The sequence below is a fragment of the Taudactylus pleione genome, unplaced genomic scaffold (assembly GCF_031769625.1).
Source record: "Taudactylus pleione unplaced genomic scaffold, aTauple2 ptg000032l, whole genome shotgun sequence".
NCBI lineage: Eukaryota > Metazoa > Chordata > Amphibia > Anura > Myobatrachidae > Taudactylus > Taudactylus pleione.
The window spans coordinates 31,971,712-31,992,637 of record NW_028284434.1 but is presented as its reverse complement, the minus strand read 5'-3'; the positions used below and the strand labels follow the sequence as shown (position 1 = coordinate 31,992,637).

General features: G+C 44.0%; 1 protein-coding gene across 1 annotated transcript; it reads left to right on the top strand.

The window, feature by feature from the left end:
- Positions 1–4,138: 4,138 nt before the first annotated feature.
- COX19 (cytochrome c oxidase assembly factor COX19) lies at positions 4,139–18,418 on the top strand. The gene is made up of 3 exons (XM_088451868.1): positions 4,139–4,403; positions 11,050–11,161; positions 18,062–18,418. Exons 1-3 carry the CDS (start codon positions 4,322–4,324, stop codon positions 18,147–18,149), a joined length of 282 nt encoding a protein of 93 aa, XP_088307994.1. The 5' UTR covers positions 4,139–4,321; the 3' UTR covers positions 18,150–18,418.
- Positions 18,419–20,926: the final 2,508 nt, after the last annotated feature.

Genomic DNA, 20,926 nt, shown 5'->3' with positions numbered 1-20,926 from the left:
TCAAGTGAAATGCATGCTCAATCGGATTCAGGTCAGGGGATTGACTTGGCCATTCCAACATTCCACTTTTTAGTAGGGATGTGCAGGCTCGGTTCCGTTCGGTTTTTTTTACCGAATCTTATTGGCTATCCAAAACTCGTGACAGCTGAAACCCAATAAGATTCGGTAAAAAAAAAACGAATGGAACCGAGTAGAACCGAGCCTGCACATCCCTACTTTTTAGCCTTAAAAACCTCTTTGTTTGCTTTTGCAGTATGCTTCGGGTCATTGTCCATCTGCATTGTGAAGGGCCGTCCAATGAGTTCTAAAGTATTTGACTCAATATGAGCATGTAATATTGCCCGAAACACTTCAGAATTCATTCTGCTGCTTTTGTCAGCAGTCACATCATCAATAAATACAAGGGAACCAGTTCCATTGGCAGCCATACATGCCCACGCCATGACACTACCACCACCATGCTTCACTGATGAGGTGGTATGTTTTGGATCATGAGCAGTTCCTTTACATCTCTTCCCATCACTCTGGTACAAGTTGATCTTTGTCTCATCTGTCCATAGGATGTTGTTCCAGAACTGTAATGGCTTTTTTAGATGTTGTTTGGCAAACTCTAATCTGGTCTTCCTGTTTTTGTGGCTCACCAATGGTTTGCATCTTGTGGTGAACCCTCTATATTCACTCTTGTGAAGTCTTCTCTTGATTGTTGACTTTGACACATATACATCTACCTCCTGGAGAGTGTTCTTGATTTGGCCAACTGTTGTGAAGGGGTTTTTCTTCACCAGGGAAATAATTCTTTTGTCATCCACCACAGTTGTTTTCCGTGGTCTTCCGGGTCTTTTGGTGTTGCTGAGCTCTCCGGTGCGTTCTTTCTTTTTAAGAATGTTCCAAACAGTTGATTTGGCCACACCTAATGTTTTTGCTATATCTCTGATGGGTTTGTTTTGATTTTTCAGCCTAATGATGGCTTGCTTCACTGATAGTGACAGCTCTTTGGATCTCATATTGAGAGTTGATAGCAACTGATTCCAAATGCAAATGTCACACCTAGAATCAACTCCAGACCTTTTACCTGCTTAATTGATAATGAAATAACGAGGGAATAGCTCATACCTGTCCATGAAATAGCTTTTGAGTTGATAGTCCCATTACTTTTGGTCCCTTAAAAAGTGGGAGGCACATATTGAAACTGTTGTAATTCCTACACCGTTCACCCGATTTGGATGTAATTACCCTCAAATTAAATCTGAAAGTCTGCAGTTAAAGCACATCTTGTTTGTTTCATTTCAAAACCATTGTGGTGGTGAATAGAGGCCAAAATCTGAAAATTCTGTCAATGTCCCAATATTTATGGACCTGACTGTATGTACCTTCAGCTACAAACTCTTATATTTAACACACACATCTCTAAATACTGTCATACCTGGGACTCGAACCCATCACCCCTCACTTTGCAGTTAGACACCTTACACTTTTTGCTCCGGAAATGGACGCCTGCAAATTCTAACTATATAAAGCTACTGGAAATTGTCAGTTTAAAACCATTGCAACTAGGCAGATGTATTTGTGCAGCCAAACATCCAATCCCCAGCAGCCACACATTGCATAGATCTGCTCAGCTGCAATGCTGATTATTTTTTACAAATGTGACTGGAGGAGAGGTGGGCAGATAGGGTGGCCATGGGGAGATCCCAGGGATCAAAGAAGAGGAAGCTACTGTACAAGTCAGAATTATTATAAACAGAAAATTGACAGGTGCAGCTGAACAGGGCCCCCTGCATTGTGGTGCCCTGTGCCGTGGAACATGTCGCACCACCCTAAATAGGGCCCTGGATACAGGTACCTCTGTAGCTGGTGTCAGTCTCAATCCTCTGACATCATGCTGAGTCTCAAACAAAGAGAAAGAGGAGAAGAAGGCACTTTTTCTGGGGCACTCTTATAATTCAACAATATAAATTAAATTAAAATGTAACTTTTATTGATGACCTTAAAACAAAGTTCCTCAAAGGTAAGTAAGTGGGTAGGTCCTATTAATAGTAGGACTCCTATCAAACACACAAACATATGACAATGACACACACAAAAAAAAACATATAAAGAAGGTGCGGCAAAAATCTATTCACATATAGATTCGGAGTTCATGAAAGATACATTGCCACATTAGTGAGAACGATTTAATAGTATCTGCGACTATATACATGCACATATCTGAAATCTCCAATTATTAACTGAATACAGTGTGATAACAGTGATCTAACAACTGTATTAGCCTCCAAGATGTATATCGTAAAATGCATATATATGAATAAACGTCATAGATGGAGTAATGAGTAAGTCCCACTTTGAATATCTATTAATATATCAGTAATGGAGTATTACATTGGTTTCAGATTGCACGTAATTGCAAGTATAGCCATAATCCAAAATGTGCTGACACCTATACCTAATAGTAAATAATATTACACAAAATGTAACTTACATATACATGTGTGAACAAACAGATTGGCGAAAATCTTAGTTCATAATAGATTGAGAACAGAGGGTTCTCATGCAGGTTATACCTCCTTATGCATATAAATTAGTTTTAGTACATATGGCCTTTACAGACATATACCTTCAATAAGTAGTCTTATAGATACAGAATTAGTAGAGATGCTATATCAGCTACACAGAAATATCAGGATAATATAGAAGACAAAAATATGCACCTGTGATCTGTCTGTTTCTGTGACTACAATTAAAGTCTCAACAGGTAGCACCTCTCATTATATATATTCAGGGTTGCAGTCCAGGATTCTTTCCTAAACACATAACCAGCTGAATTATCCAGCTACTGATTGCCTAAGGATCAGAGCCGCTGGGACTGTGAGTATATTGATGTAAACGGTCACAACTGTTCCGAATCGCAGGAGATCTTGTGAGTAACCATACACCTTTAATATAGGTCTATGCTGGATATTTTCACTAATTAACTCACAAGGAAGGCCTCTATGTACCTGTGACAAGTTACATTTGCCAATTTGTTTGTCTGACATTTATAGCCGGAGAGCACTCTTTGATACACTTTCACAGAAAAGTATCCACATTGACGGGACTTTAATCCTGAGAGCGATCTTTATTGCTTGTTATTCATGAGGTCTGCAACAATTTACAATTGATATTTACCAGAGGTCTTTATGGGCATATGTTTTATAGTATGTGATGCTACATGTGTATATTCTCATTTATTTTCATTTATTTTTTTATTCATTTTATATTTTAGTTCTTTTGGTATATTAAAATTATATTTTTTGCTATCTTGACAATCCTGTGTTTGTGTTGTGAGCACATTAGATATTTTTACTTATATATACTCATAGATTCATACTGTGACACCATTAGACCATTACGACGGTTCATGATACAATTTCCTTTGCCAATCGATTTCTACATATATCATGGCACGTTGAGAGGGTTAAACATCAGTGGATGCGCAGACTGTTTATTAATTTTAAGCTGGGTACACATAGACTCTGACGGATCGGTACGGCAAATCATCAAAATCGTTAAGTGTGTACCCACTATGTCAAGAAGTGCGCGCTCCCGTGGGGTTGTCAGCTGTATCGTCAGGTCGGCCCTACATGCAGCTCAACCTGACGATACAGCTGACGAGCCCATGTAGCGGGATGCGTCAGGGGCGGACAGATCGTCTAATGTGTGCCAGTCGCCTGATATGTCGGCCCGTCGGCGGGTGAGGGGGGGTCGTCAGTTGCCTCGCTGGGGGTACACACATCATTTAGTGTGTACCCAATCTAATGGTTACATCAACCGGTATATTGAATGATCCCTTGGATTGGAGCAACATATCGTACATATCCTCTGATGTGTACCCATGATTGCACGCTATATCTATAATCTATATAGATTTATCTATCGATAATTTTTTCTCAACTTGTAAATATTTCCTGTACATAATCTAGTTTAAATTATCTTTATTTAAATATATATCTTTACACCTCTTTTCAACATGCAGCAGGAAAAAGGTGACTGGTGACCAGAGTCACTATGGGCCTGGGGGAAGATCAGAGTCAGCAGCAACGGGAGAGATATGTTTATGGAGAAAGGAATAATATATGTGTACTGTATGTACTGAAGGGCGCCAGCACAATCGTCCCCACCACGCACGCGCAGTGAGCACGCTGAACTGAAGCTGTACAGACGCTGTAGTTAAGCCGCCTACGCATGCGCAGTTAGAGTGGTCGAGCTCGGTGTGTCCATCTTGGAAGAGGTTGTTACAGGAAGCACAACAGGAGAGACAGGCCAGCACAAGTTCACCGCAAACATGTCTACTGCAATGAACTTCGGAGTAAAAACGTTTAAACCTCGCCCTCCAGAAAAGGGATCTTTCCCTCTGGATCACTTTGGTGAGTTGTGTCCCTGTGTGTTGCGACTCAGGTACGTCTGTGGCTTGGGTATTAGGGTTGTCACTGACACTGGAGGACGAATCATGCCAGTGTCAGCACTTGTCATTTCAATGTAGCAATGCACTGATTAAAAGAGAAAGCCATAAGCGCAAAACAGTCTCATGTAGATAGTGAATAAACACAATATTAAAGCATGCACACCTGTTTGTCGTCCTCATTGGGAGAGATGTACATTTATCTAAAGCACAACGGATGTGACCTACAGTGGTGCTAGACAATATGGGGCAGATTCGCAGTTTCTCGCATCTCCTGCTGCTTTTCCGTCTATCTGTGGATGCCTGCTTACTACATTATGGTAATGAGAGACTCCACCATGGCATAGAAAAAGCCAATGCAGCTGCATGTGGAAGCCTATCCCGTTCTCTGTTCTGACATCCGCAGCCATCAGTATCAGGACTTTCCCCAGTCCCATGCTCGGTGTAAAAGATCAGGCAGAAATAGACATCTCGCCTTCGTCTGCACTCTGTGATTGAGCGCTGAAGTTGGACGACACGCCCATGACACTCCCATGAGGTAGATCAGTTCCATGTGATCGCATGTTCGCCGCCCAGAAACGCCCATTTCACAGATTGTGTGGTCAAAGGAGGGATCAATGTGTGCGGAATCGGCATGATTTAGCGCTGGACCCTTGGTCGGCGGTTCAAATCCCGACAGCTGCAGCCCGACAAGGATGAAAAATCCTGATCGTCCCTAGGTAAGTATTCACTAACCTAATTCTACCCCCTAACCCTCCCTTGGGGGTGCCTAACCCTAATCCCCCCCCCTTCCCCACCGCCTAAACCTAAGTCCCCCCTGGGGATGCCTAACCCTAACCCACCCTCCCCCTAGCCTAACCCTAACTTCCTGGGGGGGTGCCTAACCCTAAGTTCCCCCCCGGGAGCCCTAAACCTAAAGGTGTGACCCCCTTGGGCAGGTATGACTTGAATTGACTGTTTACTACAATTGTCCCATACATTGGCTTGGAGAAAATTTGACCTATTCTTTCTTACAGAACTGCGTCCACTCATCTTGATGGCGTGAACACCCTGGTTCAAGTTCAGCCACAACTGATCTAGAGTATATTTGTGTACACACCTATGCAATTATCGTGCTGATCACCAATAAATGTTGCATCTGATGAGCTGCTTGAAAATTGAGATGCCCGACCTCCCAATCCCATTGAAGACAGTACACACAGAGCTAAAAACAGCTAAGTGTGTATGGGGTGCACACTGATCAGGTAATCACTCTGATGGCCGGTACACACTAGTCCGCATGATGTGTGTCTGAGCTATCAGTGCTGACATCACAACTGGGCTGGCATTTAAATTGCCCGCCCAGTTGAAATGTCAATCACTGCTGGGTCCCTGCAGCAAGTGTACGGGCGATTGGTGGGTCGTCCGTACACACCAACAGATGACAGATATATTTTTCATATATATCGGCTGTGCTTGCAGGCCCAATCTGATATGTCTGAATGACATCATTCACAGACATATCTGGTGTACAGACACGCCAATACACTAGATATATTGCCCGCACAATGGAACGGCCGATATTTCTATCAGTATGTACATAACCTGAGGATCTGAGCATTTATCTGATCTGCAGAGCAATCTGCACAGTGTGTACCAGGCATTTAGCTCGGCCATTCCAAAATGCAAACAGTCAAATGCTACACCCATTGTCAGGGGCGTTGAGGGGAGGGGGGAATGGGCTAATAATTACCAGGGCTTGTTGGGGGGCACGGCCCAGGTCAGCTGCTAAGGGAACATTGTCCCACTTTGCAGCGCTGCTGAGTGGGACAAATGTCCCCCCTGTGTGGATGGCGCTGGGAAAACTGTTTTTTTTTATTCCTTTTGAAGGGACGTGGCCACGTCTCCCTGGAATTTGGCCCCCTTACTACCCAGCCTGTGGCAGTTCTCTGCGGCTCTGACCATTGTTTTAAGTCTATGGTTGTGGTTTTGCTTCAATTCCTATCTTCAGTTCTTATATCGGAATGCAGTGTTTTGTTTTTATCCAAATATGTAGTTTCTCACTTAAGCCAAAACGTTCTATTTTAGACTCATCCATCCACAGACTATTCTTCCAGAAGTCTTCTGGCTCTTACAGGTGGTCTTAGCAGATTTTAAATAGGCAGCAGTGTTGTTCTTGGAGAGTAGTGTTTTTATTTTTTTGTAGATAAACATTATCTAATTTTATGACTTGGATCACAGGTTCCCAAACTCTGTCCTCAGGACCCCAAACAGTGCATGTTTTCCAGGTCGTCTCACAGAATCACAAGTGAAAGCATTAGCTCTACCTGTGGATCTTTTAAAATGTGTCAGTGAGTAATTAATACACCTGTGCACCTGCTGGATGACCTGCAAAACGTGAACTGAACCTCTGATTTAATATGTCACTTCACACAGCTGTTTATATGGTGGCAAACCAAAACAGAAATAACAAATATTTAAAAAACAGCGCTGTGAAATGAGAAAATGTGCAGTGTACCCACAGTTTAATAAAACAAATGTATTAATAAGACATATATCAACACTCTGATGATCAATGTTCAATCTAAAAAAGAAAGCATCACAATAAAAAACACGTAAATACAATACAAGTAAGTAGCAATAATTTGATATATTAAGAACAACACAGTATCAATACGTGTCCAAATCCCCACAGCTCTAATATAAATCCCAGACACGGGTATCAATTATATCCTCACAGCTGCGTCCAGCTGAGGAGGAGTGTCTCTATATGGGAATAGTTGCTGGATCCACACACAGGCTGTGTATATTCAGAAAAGATTTTTTATATATATATATATATATATATAAGTCCGTGCTGGACTTTTCGCTCCACATCAGAGCTTTTCTGGGGATAATGTATTGGGCGCGTGCCAGCTTTTTCCCCGTGTTCAATTTGGAGCCTGCGAAAACAGGAGCCTGCGGAAAGGTAAGTATCGGGGAAAAATAGGGGAATTTTTGGGAATTCATCCTGGTCTCCTCTAATGATGTCCAGACATGGGGGATCACTGTGGGTACCCCCGTTTAGCTCTGCAGAATATGTTCTGCATTTTTAAATAGCCTCGGCAGTGTTTTTTACCCGACATTGAAGAAGTGATGCAGAAGAGCACTCAGGGTTTTTTCTTCGTTTTTAAAAGTGGTCCCATCAAATTTGGGGTACATGAAAATGGGTAGTAGCATATTTTTAAGTCCCTAAACTAATTTTTTTAAAATTCTGCAAAAATGCACCTGCCGCTAATAGCCTATTCTAGAAAACACCTGCCGCATACTTACAGAATACCAATAGAAAAATCAGTGGAGCGCTTATTCCACTTGGTGATCTAATTGTTTACACAGCAGCTGACATATAGAGGAGACTGCCAAATTCCTCTCAACAATTGGAAGAATACAAAAAGAATATGTCTGCGCTATTGTTCACAAATACAATAATAAAAATTAATCATAAAATATCAATTTATTGCACATGTATCTAGAACTGCAGTTCCTATAAGCATTTCAATTGAACAACTTGATTACATAGGATACCCAGACAGTATCTGTATAATGAACCATATAACAATGGTAAAATAATGGCACAAGAATAATACTAGCTGTAAAACACATTAAACAAACGAATAATGAATTAATGTCCCACCATGTGGTGGAAGACAAAATATGGGGAAAAGACAAACAGCAATTGTCTAAATCGAGTGGTGTTCACAATGTCCCCAGGGTTAAATGAATGGGATTCCCAAATGAACTCCTATTGAATGGAAACAAGTAGCAAAGTTTTGGATAATCCAATGTCATTGACATCCACGGTGTCCGTTGAATTGAGGGACACAATGTAGCACATGTGGATGTAAATGATAATACAACAGGCCGCTCACCAACAGCTCATGCAGCCCGAGGGGGTCCGTCTGCTCCGGCAGGTCACTGGGTCCCGATGGTGCAAATACCATGATTCCATTAGGTTCATAGAAATAGAAGGTAAATACCTTTACATGTACATATTCTTGTGCCAATATTTTACCATTGTTATATGGTTAATTATACAGATACTGTCTGGGTATCCTATGTAATCAAGTTGTTCAATTGAAATGCTTATAGGAACTGCAGTTCTAGATACATGTGCAATAAATTGATATTTTATGATTAATTTTTATTATTGTATTTGTGAACAATAGCGCAGACATATTCTTTTTGTATACTTACAGAATACCTCTGAACCTATTTTGCTATTTTTAACACTGCTCCCCATTTTTTTTTTATTTTTTTTTTTACCCCCAAAACGTAAAAATTTTTTTGGGGTGTCCCTATTTTTTTTATTTTATTTTTTTTTTATATTTTTTTGACATAGTTGCTTTTTAGGGGCTATTCCCAGGGATGCAGGCTATTTCTTTAAAGCCTGTACCCCTAAACCCCAATTCGGCACTTTTTTTCGCCATGTAAACATTGGTGAAAAGTTATTCCCGTTTTTTTTCAAACCTGCGAAAAGTCTCTGAAATTGAATACGGGGATAATTGAAATAAGCGAAAATGACGTCATCGGCGATAAACTATCGCTGATTCTGACTTTTCGCAGCCTAATTGAATACCCCCCATAGTATGAGAAGATATTCTTCACTGGTCTCCACTGTAAGAGTGTTTGTTGTGTTTACTGTTAGAACATCTAACCAGCAGAACTATTTATTAAGTCATTTGTTGATATTAATAAAAAGTCAATGAATAACCTTATTGAGTCTGCTGGCGCTATATGTGGTTTTACCTTTTCAACCCTCACTAGAGGGAACAGCCAGCGAGTGGTGAATGCAATAGCAGTGTCCGCCGTAAGATGGTCACAAAGTAGCGACTTCACAGGGCTCCCATTCTCTGTACCTCAATCCGAACTGAATAAATACAAAGCGGCGTCTGCCGTGAGATGGTTACAAAGTAGCGACTTCACGGGGCCCCCGTTTTCTGTACCACAATCCGACCAGAGTGGGACTTTTGTAACGGCAGATCTCTATTGGAGCGCTATCTGCCGCACGATGCAACCCAAGTGGCGGCTTGGCAATACCCAGCTCTCTGCCTCTCAATCTGGGTAGTGACACGCTGCCTGGTTAGCGTGTCTCCTCGTAACGGTGCTTTGTCTGCAACCTGTCCCAATGAGCTCTGTAAAGTGGAGCAATTTACCAGCGTCCACAGTCTCTTGTACAAAAAAAAAAAAGGAGACAGCACAATTTGGTGGAAATACCGCTGTGGAGATAAGGTCCAGTACTCTAACGCGTTTCTTTCCTTATGGGATTATCAGAGAGATGTTCGCTTTCTTTTACCCGGGATGGATATCAGAAGCCCGGCATTGAATGGCTACCAGGCTTCCAACATGAAATCAAGTGATGCGATGGCTTAGTATCAAAATCATTCGATTTGATCCACATAGGTCATGTAATTGGACCTGTACATATCATTGACAAATGTTACTTTCAGAGGTTCCACACACACAAAGGTCTTCAGAAACGTGTTATGAGAGATATTTGCTTTGATCCGTTATATTTCCTCGTTTGTTTCTGTGTGTTGGTTGTCATTTTTGTAAAATTTTTTTGGAGCTCTTATACCCCGTTCACATTCAGTGGATAACCCAGCTTATTGCCAGGGCAAGCCAGCAGGGCCGTAACTAGGGTAGTGCGACCTGTGCATGGCACAGGGCACCGCAGGGCAGGGGGCACTGCTCGGGCCAGTCACTTTTCCTGTTTATTATCATTCACACTTGTAGTATCTTCTTCTTTTATCCCCAGCATCTCCCGGCCTCCCCTATCTCTTCCCTGGCCCTTCCCCATGAGACCGTGGCCCTTTTTTAGGTGCACTATCTTATCCCGTGATCAGATTGCACAACATCATGTCAGACAAACCAGGTCTTCTTTTTGCCCAGTTATCAGTGGTCAGGTCACCTATTATATCTGTTAGAAGTGTCCTAGTTGTAGCAGATACCAAGGTGATCACTATTAAAACTGTATTTTTTTTTTTTCCTTTTTAAATAATTTGACGGAGTCTAAGCTTAATTTTATTCCATACATTACCTTAGGAACTTCGGTTTCTTCACCACACTTTTCTAATATCGCCCATATGGGACTAATTATATCCAACTCTTGTAAGCTGGGTACTTTTTTGTCATTTGTGCCACATTTTATATATGTTGCAGTCTCTCCATTTGTTTAATGTTGCCCTTATTTTAAAATACATTCCAGGGAGACTGCTGCTAAACCCGTGCCTTGTCGGGCCCTGGGAGAACTACATTCCTCATCATGTCATACTTACTGAATTTGATTATGACCTACTTTCTGCATTTTAAATACTATTCAGTAAATATGATCTTCTTCAGCCCCTTAGAATATATGCATGGTAAGAATTGTTATGAATATGGAGAATTAGAGGAATTTTATCATGCAGTTAAAAAATGGGCTATATATTATAGTGACACATTTGCAGAATTCAGGGACCATTGATAACTGATGGTAGTGCTTACAGAGTATCGAGTTCTAGTTATTTATATATTGTATATTTCTTCAATACTGAGTGCAGCTAAAGTTGTTGTTTTTTTGTTGTGTGCATAATTTCTTGATTGTTTTTTTACAGGTGAATGTAAACCGTTGAAAGAGATATTCATGACTTGTTTACGGGAGAACAGATTTCAGAGCAATCTGTGCAGGGAAGAGTCAAAGGAATACCTGGAGTGTAGAATGGAAAGGTTGGTGCACTGTAATAAAGTGTATGAAAGATAAGGATTGTTTGGGGTGTATAATTATATTGTAGTTGTGTAGTAGTACTGGATCATGCACTTATGCTGGGTACACACTAGATCAGGGATGGGGAACCTCAGGCCCGGGGGCAGTGTAAGGCCCCCGGAGTCATTTGGTCTGGCCCTCTGAGCTTTTTTATGCTAACCTCATTTGCCTAGCAGGGTGCCAAGAATGGCACCCTGCAGCCAAAATCTTTGCAGGAGAGGCATCTGCAGCATCCTTAAGTCGCTGCAGACGGTCACACCGCTGCCCTTACAGCTCCTCGGAGGATCCTGAGGATGCTCCGGGCATTGTAATTGTGTCCCCGCCCCGGTGTGACATCACACAGGAGGCGTGGCCTGCACCAGGCCCGCAAATAATGTTATATATATCAAAATGGCCCTCAGCAGAAAAAAGGTTCCCCACCCCTGCACTAGACAATATGTCCGGCAGATCGTCTAGTGTGTACCTGCTATGTCGCTGACTATGCGCGCTCCAGCGCGTCGTAAACTACATCCTCCGTGGGCTTTACATGCAGGGCCGACGGGGGATATCGTTAGCAAGGTCCATGCTGCCGAATGCAGCATGGCCCCCACCGTCGCTCCATCGCTTCCCACATCGGCAAGTGTGTAACTGTGCAGGTTTTTTTTCAGGGTTGGGACTGCACACATGTCACAGGGCGCTTGTTGCAACTCTCGGATGGCAAATGGACGCAACCCGTATTTTGGGATTGGTGTGACCTATTTCTGAGACGCGGAGTCTAATGTGCAGGCGGTGTTCACCAGGGACTATCGCAAGAGGGTATGGGCTTGGCTGTGTCCGACACACAGGTCGCTGCCCTCAGAATAGGTTCCCCTATACAGGTGCTGGGTAACTCTGGATGAAGCGGAGAAGACTTTCAGCGTAGTGAACAGGCCGGGTCAGAAGCAAACGGACAACAAGGTACCAGGGAGCAGACGTGTGCAGGTCGCAGAGGATAGCCAAGGTCAGAACCAGATTACCAAACGCAGTACCAGAGATTAGACAGAAGCAGGTCAGGAACAAAGCCAGGATCAAGAACAGACTTGCAGGCTGATTGCAGGAATCCTCTAATCAGTGCAGCTGGTGATTGCACTGAGCTGGATAATAGACTGCAACTGAAGTTTGCTGAGTAAATTCACTGGAGCAGCTTGTGATACCTAAACTGGAATACAGCAGGACACAGATCAGGACACAGGAACTGTAGATAATGAGCCAGATAGCAGTGATGGTTTTCTGCACAAAGGAGCCACAGGTTAGAACTAGGGATGTGCAGGCTCGGATAGGTTCGAATCTGCACGCCAAGTTCGGATTTTTCCCTCCAAAAATCGGGTCTCAGAAAGATGCAAAACGTCATCTTTCATGGACAAACATAATCTTCCATGGTCTTTTGTCCAGGAATGATGAAGTTTGTCCATGAAAGATGACGTTTTGCCTCTTTCTGAGACCCGATTTTTGGAGGGAAAAATCCGAACTCGGCGTGGAGATTCGGACTTATCCGAGCCTGCACATCCCTAGTTAGAACTGAACTCTAGGAAGCAACTCTTTGCTCTGGCACCAGTGGGAGTTCTCACAGGTGATATGAATCTGCTGCAAGTCCATGATGGGCTGCAGAGGTCAGCTGAGGCAGGAGCACTCCCACTGGAAGAATGCTAGTAGCTGACATAGTGCATGATAGTGATGTCATGCTTCTCGAACAAGGTCAGGCAGAAATCCTGACCTGCAGCAAATGGCAAGGTAAGTCACACAATTTGAGCAGAGTGTGACATTACCCCCCTCCTAACGGGTGGCCTCCGGACACCCCTATGACTTGAGAAAAAAAAAAACTTGAATAGATCTCTGATAACCAAAACAACTCTTCATTGGAGAATCGGAAAACATGGTAAGACTTAATGCTTTCAGCGATTCCTCTTGCCCTTTCGGGAACGTCTTGATCCACCCGGAAGAGACGAAATCTCTGGTTCAACTAAAACTTCCTTTCTAAACATAGGAAAGGTGCTTTGTCTGCTACAGGATCAGGATCAGAATCCAAGTCTAGAGTCAGAATCTAATTTTTTTCCTTGGAAACGGCACCAGAAGTGGATGATGAATCCAGATGACCAGGATACCCAGAGGAGCCTTTATGGAGAGGGGCCAAGGAAGTGACTCCAAGGCTGTGGACCTTGTGCTGATCTTAAGGCTTTTTGAGCAAACCTTTGCAGTACCGCTTCAGTGAAAGCTGAGAGATCTTCTAAAATGGGATCCTTGGTCTCTATCAGTGGATTAGCCCAGTTCAAAGCTTTACCCCTAAAGGCCAAAAGGAAATATTTTACCACATTGGCAGGAGTAAGTGAAGGCAACAATCCGGAATCCACATCAGAAAGATATTGACGTGCCAAGGCGTAAAACTGATCTAAATCGCCATCAAAATAAACGGATGGTCGATCATCCACGAACTTCTAAGCAGAGAATCGGGTGAAGGGCCCACTGCAGCAGGTATTACATTGATCTGTGAGAACTCTAAGTCCTTTTTGGAACCAGGAGACGGAGGGCTATCACTCGGCTGAATAGGTACAACCGGATTTGGATTGGAGACACTAAAACTGGCAGGAATCGTAGAGGTCAAAACTGGATTAAGACCGGACACATTGGAACTGGATAGAACAGGAAGTTTAGATGACCCTTTCTGACTCTGGACCGTACTAGTAGTCCACATGGTGATGCTCTCAGGAAGTGGCAAACCAGAATCCATGTCTGTATCCATGGCACTGTGAATCCCTGCTGGGATCTTGGCACTAGAAATCTCCCATGTGGCTGAGGCACTGGAGGCCCCTCGTGGGGCTGAGGCACTGGAGGCCCCTCGTGGGGCTGAGGCACTGGAGGCCCCTCGTGGGGCTGGCAACTCAGACACCTCTTCTGGGGTTGCAAAGTCAGATGCCCTTCCTAGGGCTACAGAATCAGATGCCCCCTCTGGGCTACGAAGTAGGATGCCCTTACTAGGGCTACAGAATCAGATGCCCCCTCTGGGGCTGGAAAGTCAGATGCCCCCTCTGGGGCTGGAAAGTCATATACCCCTTCTGAGGCCAAAACATCGTCTGCCCCTGCTGGGGTTAACACATTGGATACCACTGCTGATACTAGAACATCGGATACCCCTCCTGGGGTTGAACAGTCAAACACCTCTCTTGAGAGTGAAACATTGTGTATGTCTCTTGTGGCTGAAACAAAGGATTCCCCTGCTGGAACCAAACCATTGGATACCACTGCTTGTACTGGAACATTGGATGCTCTTATCGGAGGTGACACATCGGATACCCCTACTGGGGCTGGAACATCGAACCCCTCTCTTGCATCTGAAACATTGGATACCCCCTTTACGGTTGAAATATTGGACACTTTGCTTACAGGTAGAACATCAGATACCACTGCTGGGCTCTGAACATAGAATAATCCTTCTGGAGTCTGAGCATCGGATACCCTTGTTGGAATTGAATTATCGGATACCCCCACTGGCACTGAAACATCGAATATCTCTGCTTGGACTGAAGCATCGGATACCCTTGCTGAGGTCTGGACATCGGATACTCCTGCTGGAGTTTGAATATCGTATACTCCTCTTGAGACTACAGGAACAGACTTCTCACTGACTTTGGGAGATTTTAACACTCTCTTTTGATTTCCAAAGCTGGAATTGGGTGCTCAGGTTACAGGACCCCAATCTTGAGCTGAAGTTCCTTTTTGGGCAACTTCCTTAGCACTCCTATTTAGAGTAGTGGAAACTGGAACTGAAGGTGACAATCTAGATAGTTTGTTGGCATTAATGCTTTTGACACTGAGACTTGTCACCCTTTCTTGATTTACAGAGAGAACAGTCTTTTATAAAATGATCAGGACCCCTACAGTAAAGACAAAGTTGAAATTCCCTGCGCCGCTGACGTTCAGCTTCTGACAGCTTGGGCCGTGGAAAACTCTGATATTTCTCCCTTTTCGGTACAGAGGCGGAGGACACAGGACCTCATCCAGACCCGCACGCAAGCGGGTCAATGTTTAGGCCCTGCGCACGTGGAGCGGCCGCACTGCGCATGCGCAAGCCCCGGAGCGAGAGAGAAATTCTCTCGCTCCGGAGCTCACTATAAAAGGGGCGGCTGTCGATGTTGATCGACAGCTTGCCCCGTTTTGTAGGCATGGAGGAGGGGTGGTTTCACAAACGGAGGCGTTCCTTAAGGAACGATTGCCGTTTTGTGGGTTGGCCGCACTGACATCAGCAGTGATGTCAGTGGGGAGCTTCCTGCTCGATCATAGCAGGAAGCTCCCTGGGGCTTGCGGTTGCAGAGACCCAACCTTAGGGTCTCGACGCAAGCCCCGATGGTCGCGACCATCGCAACCATAAACCTGGTTGGTCGCTAAAGCTGTGGGTGGTAACCCAGAGCTTAGCTAGCGACCAGGAGGCTGCAGTACACAAAACAAGTGGCCGCCCACATTCAGAGCGACCGCTCGCATTTTGCGAGCGCCTCTGAATGAGGGCCACAGTCTTTAAGGCTCCTAAATCAGCAAACTCCTTGGCTTTATTATACTGAGTTGGGGTTTTGTCAGAATCAGAAGAAATTAATTCTGGTAGGATAAGCATAATGTTGGTTACAAGCTTTTGCAGCTGCTCTAGCATTTGCTGAAATACTCTAGGCTCTGCAGGATTCAATTTACTTGGTGACTGGGAGGTCTGTGAACAATTGTGAGTAGTGGTCCCTTTTAACTGAGTTATTTAGTTGCAGGTTACCAGCAAAATCTTCAGCAGTGAGTGGAGGTATGCAGGGGTTAACTGTCTGAAACAATTCTCTGAGACTGGGAAGCCATGGTAAAACAATCAGCCAAGTATTTGTGTCATCAGCCAAGTGCTTGTGTCATCTCAAATCTCTTCACCACATTCATAAGGCCCAGACTGGGGTCTGCCACTTGAGTCTGACCAGCAGCGTCCATATTTTTTATGCCAGAGCAATCCGTCGCAGCTCTCAGATGGCAAATGGACGCAACCCGTATTTGGGGATTGGCGTGACCTATTTCTGAGTCACGGAGACTAATGTGCCAGTGGTATTCACCAGGGACCCTCGCAAGAGGGTATGGGCTTGGCTGCGTCCGACACACAGGTCGCTGCCCTCAGAATAGGTTCCCCTATACAGGTGCTGGATAACTCTGGATGAAGCGGAGAAAACTTTCAGCGTAGTGAACAGCCCGGGTCAGAAGCAAACGGACAACAAGGTACCAGGCAGCAGACGTGTGCAGGTCGCAGAGGATAGCCAAGGTCAGAACCAGATTACCAAACGCAGTACCAGAGATTAAACAGAAGCAGGTCAGGAACAAAGCCAAGATCAGGAACAGACTTGCAGGCTGATTGCAGGAATCCTCTAATCAGTGCAGCTGGTGATTGCACTGAGCTGGATAATAGACTGCAACTGAAGTTTGCTGAGTAAATTCACTGGAGCAGCTTGTGATTCCTAAACTGGAATACAGCAGCACACAGATCAGGACACAGGAACTGTAGATAATGAGCCAGATAGCAGTGATGGCTTTCTGCACAAAGGAGCCACAGGTTAGAACTGAACTCTAGGAAGCAACTCTTTGTTCTGGCACCAGTGGGAGTTCTCATAGGGGATATGAATCTGCTGCAAGTCCATGATAGGCTACTGAGGCAGGAGCGCTCCCACTGGAAGAACAGCTGACATAGTGCATGATGGTGAGGTCAGTGATGTTGTGGTTCTCGAACAAGGTCAGCCAGAAATCCTGACCTGCAGCAAATGGCAAGGTAAGTCACACAATTTGAGCAGAGTGTGACAGCGCTAAGTCCGGGCTATAAAGAGGGAGTTCTAGTGCTTTCCCATTAATTTATTATCATAGTATTAATCTTGGGAATAGGTACCACACTATGGGGTCTAGTCAGCAAGCAAAATTTCACTAAAATCACGCGGAAGCATGATTTAAATATCCCAGATCTGTAGGAGAGCTGCACTGGACAGGCGAGAGGTGACTGGCCATGGCCGAAAGCCCAGCTGCTATATTATGACAGTGTGTTAATGTAACCATTGTCCCTTTAGAAGTTTTTTTATCTGCATAGCGGGGAAAAGTGACAGTAATAATTGTGAGGAAAATATTCTAGCCAATCTCGTGATTACTGCTAAATGGAACCCTAGCTATCCGTATGGCAATTATGTAACAATCTCAGGATTGGTCTAGCTGGAGAAAATGGTTGCACACCGGCAGCACAAAGAGATTTTCCCCTCTGTTTGAATGCTGGAAACAAAACCTAACTCCAAGTATCAGTGAGAGTAACTGCAATAATATCCCAAGCGGTTCCGGCTGGGGAAGCTAGCTGCTCACCGGCAGCTCAGATGAACATACTCTCCAATAGATGCCGCTGACACAGATTCACGGACCTGAACAATCATGCGGCCGAAAGCTAAAGCAATTGTGCGCATCCAGCCGGAAAGCATAGTCCGACATTGGCGCCCAGGTGGTTCCTCCCTGCTGTCCCGGATGACGTGGTGTGCTAGTAGGATGTTGGGTACAGCCAATAGAAAATATAAAGTTAGTAATGGCAATCCCCACTTATATAGTAGTAGGGGGATCTGGTAAAGACGTGTATATAAGTCTCAATGAGCCACTGGAAAGCCTCTCACATGCTTTAGTCCATAGGGTAAAACAAACCCGTATGTGGGACAAGCAGCTCTCAAATAGACGGGACTATAGCTGAGATGTATTCTTTGCCATTATCTGACTTGTTTAATTTTGCTGTAACATATGAGATTAAAACGTAACCTATTTATGCAGCCATACTGTAAGGTATTATTATCTTGAGTTTGTTGTTTATTTTCTTTCTTTAGACAACTAATGGCCAAGGAGCCGCTGGAAAAACTCGGCTTCAAGGACCTAATAAATGAACACGCAGCGGAGGAGCAGAACAAGTTATAAGATTAATGAATTATATGTGAACTTGAAAGGATATTTATTCCCGACTTCTCAGACATTCGGATTTATCTCTGCACACTAAGGATCTGCTGACAGTGACATTTATGTATGCCGCAGCGTTTGCCAAGAAGACGTTTTTTTTCCTTTTACTCTTCTTTGTATTTATGTCATCACTTAGGGAAGAAAACACAAAATCTGGCAGGAGATAAGACTTTACCATTTGTCTGCTTGTGTGAATTGCAACACAACCTAATAAATACATTTTTCTAGTTGTTTCTTCTATTTTTAAAGGACAAACTGCTAAAATGTAAAATTCTACAAAGCATCTTTGTGAAAGACAAGTAAAGGTATAATGTGAGTATGTCATACACTCTTTTGCAAACGGCAAATGGTCCACAAGTTTCTCATGTCAAAAAGTAAAGCTAGGCTAGTCCGTTATTTCCCTTCAATCAGGCGTTGGTATCATTTGTATAATAGCCTGCAACCTGTTTAGCTCTATGCCGTTATCAATTACAGCTGATGTGGGGACCATGTAGCGGACCTGTCTGGCTATACCCCATACCAAATAGGGCAAACAGATTCCAACCATCCTGGCTGCTAAGGCGAGGTTATGCGTAGATTATTCGAAGGAAACCGGTAACAAAATAATGGGGTCTATTTACTAAGCAGTGTTAGGAGACCAAATGAAAAGTGATAAGGTGCCAGCCAATCAGCTCCCAACTGCCATCTCACAGGCTGTGTTTGAAAAATGACAGTTGGGAGCTGATTGGCTGGCACCTAATCACTTTTCACTCTGTCTCCTAACACTATAATACTAGACCCCAATGTATTATAGTGAGGAAAAGAAATATCACACCATATCAAAAACATCTCATGCTCTTTAAGCCCTTATAATGCAGCCAACTTGTCAGCTTTTATGGTAATTTACATATCCACAAGTAATTACTTTTGTTTTAACAACATTTAGAGAATAATTAAGACAGCCACTTCTAAATTTATTACAGTAAAATAATTTTTTTTATGTGGTCACGGTTTATTATTTCATAAGCAGATATGACTGACTGTCCTAATTCAGAGATGGATGCAGTAGCGCAGCCGTTGTACGCAGCAACTGTGCTACAATATACAAAAGCAGCTGGAGGCGTTTTAAGGAAATAGACACCCACTGGCGGCCCCTGTGATCTGATGCTGGTCCAATCACGCAGGCATCGGGTCAACGGTGTCACCATCGGATATCTTTGTAACCTTCAGGTTACTCAGGATGTCCGGCAAAATCACGCTGTTGGGGCCAGTGATGCTGCGTCCAAGAACTAAGCCGATGGCATCGAAACGCCCTCCATTTTCTGGATGCTTCATGTCACTGTCCCCAAACGCCAGCAGCATGTCAATCATGTTGCGCTGTTTGGGGCACTGCAATCGGCATCACAGACCCAGATCTGCACATGTGCAGTGTGGCTTCTACGGATGCGCAGATCTAAAAAACATCGGAGGTGTGCTTTACATACATCTCTGAATTAGGCAAAAACTCCTATACTGTACTGTGTAATTGGCTTCAGAGTAGTGATTAGAAATACTGGCAGCCGCAACCTGCCTACACAGAAAACACAGTATAGCTATGAGAATGCACATCTTTACCTAGTGTGATAACTTGGGGGTAATTAGCTCGGTAGATTGGTGTCAGTGGTGTAGTGATTAGGTGCAGAATTAGAGTCCACACATGGCATTCCAGTAAAATAAATGAAAATGGTACTTTTACTTCCAGCATGCAAACCAGGGAACAGAAATAGAAAATAATAAACAACCTAGCCCCTATTTAGGGCGTCTAACTCACTTCTTGAACCCTCTCTATCATGGTGCAGCTAGTCTGCCAACACAATCTCTGCCTGCTTCTCTGCAGGTCTATCGCCAGGTCCAGCCTGGCTTGGCTTGGCTGCCACAGCTACACAAACAGTCAGTCTTGGTGGCCTTCCCTGTATCCTACAGATATAGGCCCTGGCTTCCTCAGCCTGCAACTTCACTGCTTTATTGTCACACAGTCTGAGAGTTTGGGGTCCCCCCTGCCTCCTGCAGGTACAGACTCAGGCCTCCTGGCCTCCCATTGGCTTGCTCAGCTTCACTGGGCTCTCTGGTGCACACAGTCCCACATAGACTGTCTCCAACAGCAGCCTGACTGGTCTGCCTGCTCATCAGCAAACACCTGAGCTCTATCCGCAAGGCACCCCTTACACATCTTCCCAGAATCATTTCTTTTCTGTGTGGGCGAACCTCCCCTGCCCCACACAGAATCTGCTGCTCATCAGTGCCATCTCTGGTGATACTGCCACACTAGATATCAATTAACATATTATTAAATATGTATTGGAAGTTATGAAGCTGCTATTAGTTTACAGTGTGTGGGTCAGAGAATTCCTGCTACAGCGAAAGCTGGTGAGAGCTGAAGGTGACAGGCAGAGGTCACTGATGGGGTAAACCTGCTGTTAGGAAGGCAGGGGGTTTAGTATAGAGCTAGATAAAAGGGGACTTCAACTTTCACTATGGTAAGTACCTCTCCAACAGATACATGATCAGGAGCTACATTTCTTTTGATACTAGCTACTTAAAAAAAAAAAAAAAAATCATCGGGGTCATTAACCACTTGCCTGGCACGGTCGTATCAGATACGACCGCACCAGGCTGGGCTTTCCCTGACATGGTCTATCTGATACGACCAGTCAGAAATGCCCACTAGGCGGCTGTGGGAAGCTAATCTTTCCGCAGCCGCCTACATCAGAGGGACCTTC

Excerpts from the sequence above, each read along its gene's own strand:
- COX19 (XM_088451868.1), top strand. The coding sequence starts at position 4,322 with ATGTCTACTGCAATGAACTTCGGAGTAAAAACGTTTAAACCTCGCCCT. Across the intron at positions 4,404-11,049 it reads TTTCCCTCTGGATCACTTTG|GTGAATGTAAACCGTTGAAA; the intron begins GTGAGTTGTGTC and ends GTTTTTTTACAG. Across the intron at positions 11,162-18,061 it reads CTGGAGTGTAGAATGGAAAG|ACAACTAATGGCCAAGGAGC; the intron begins GTTGGTGCACTG and ends TTCTTTCTTTAG.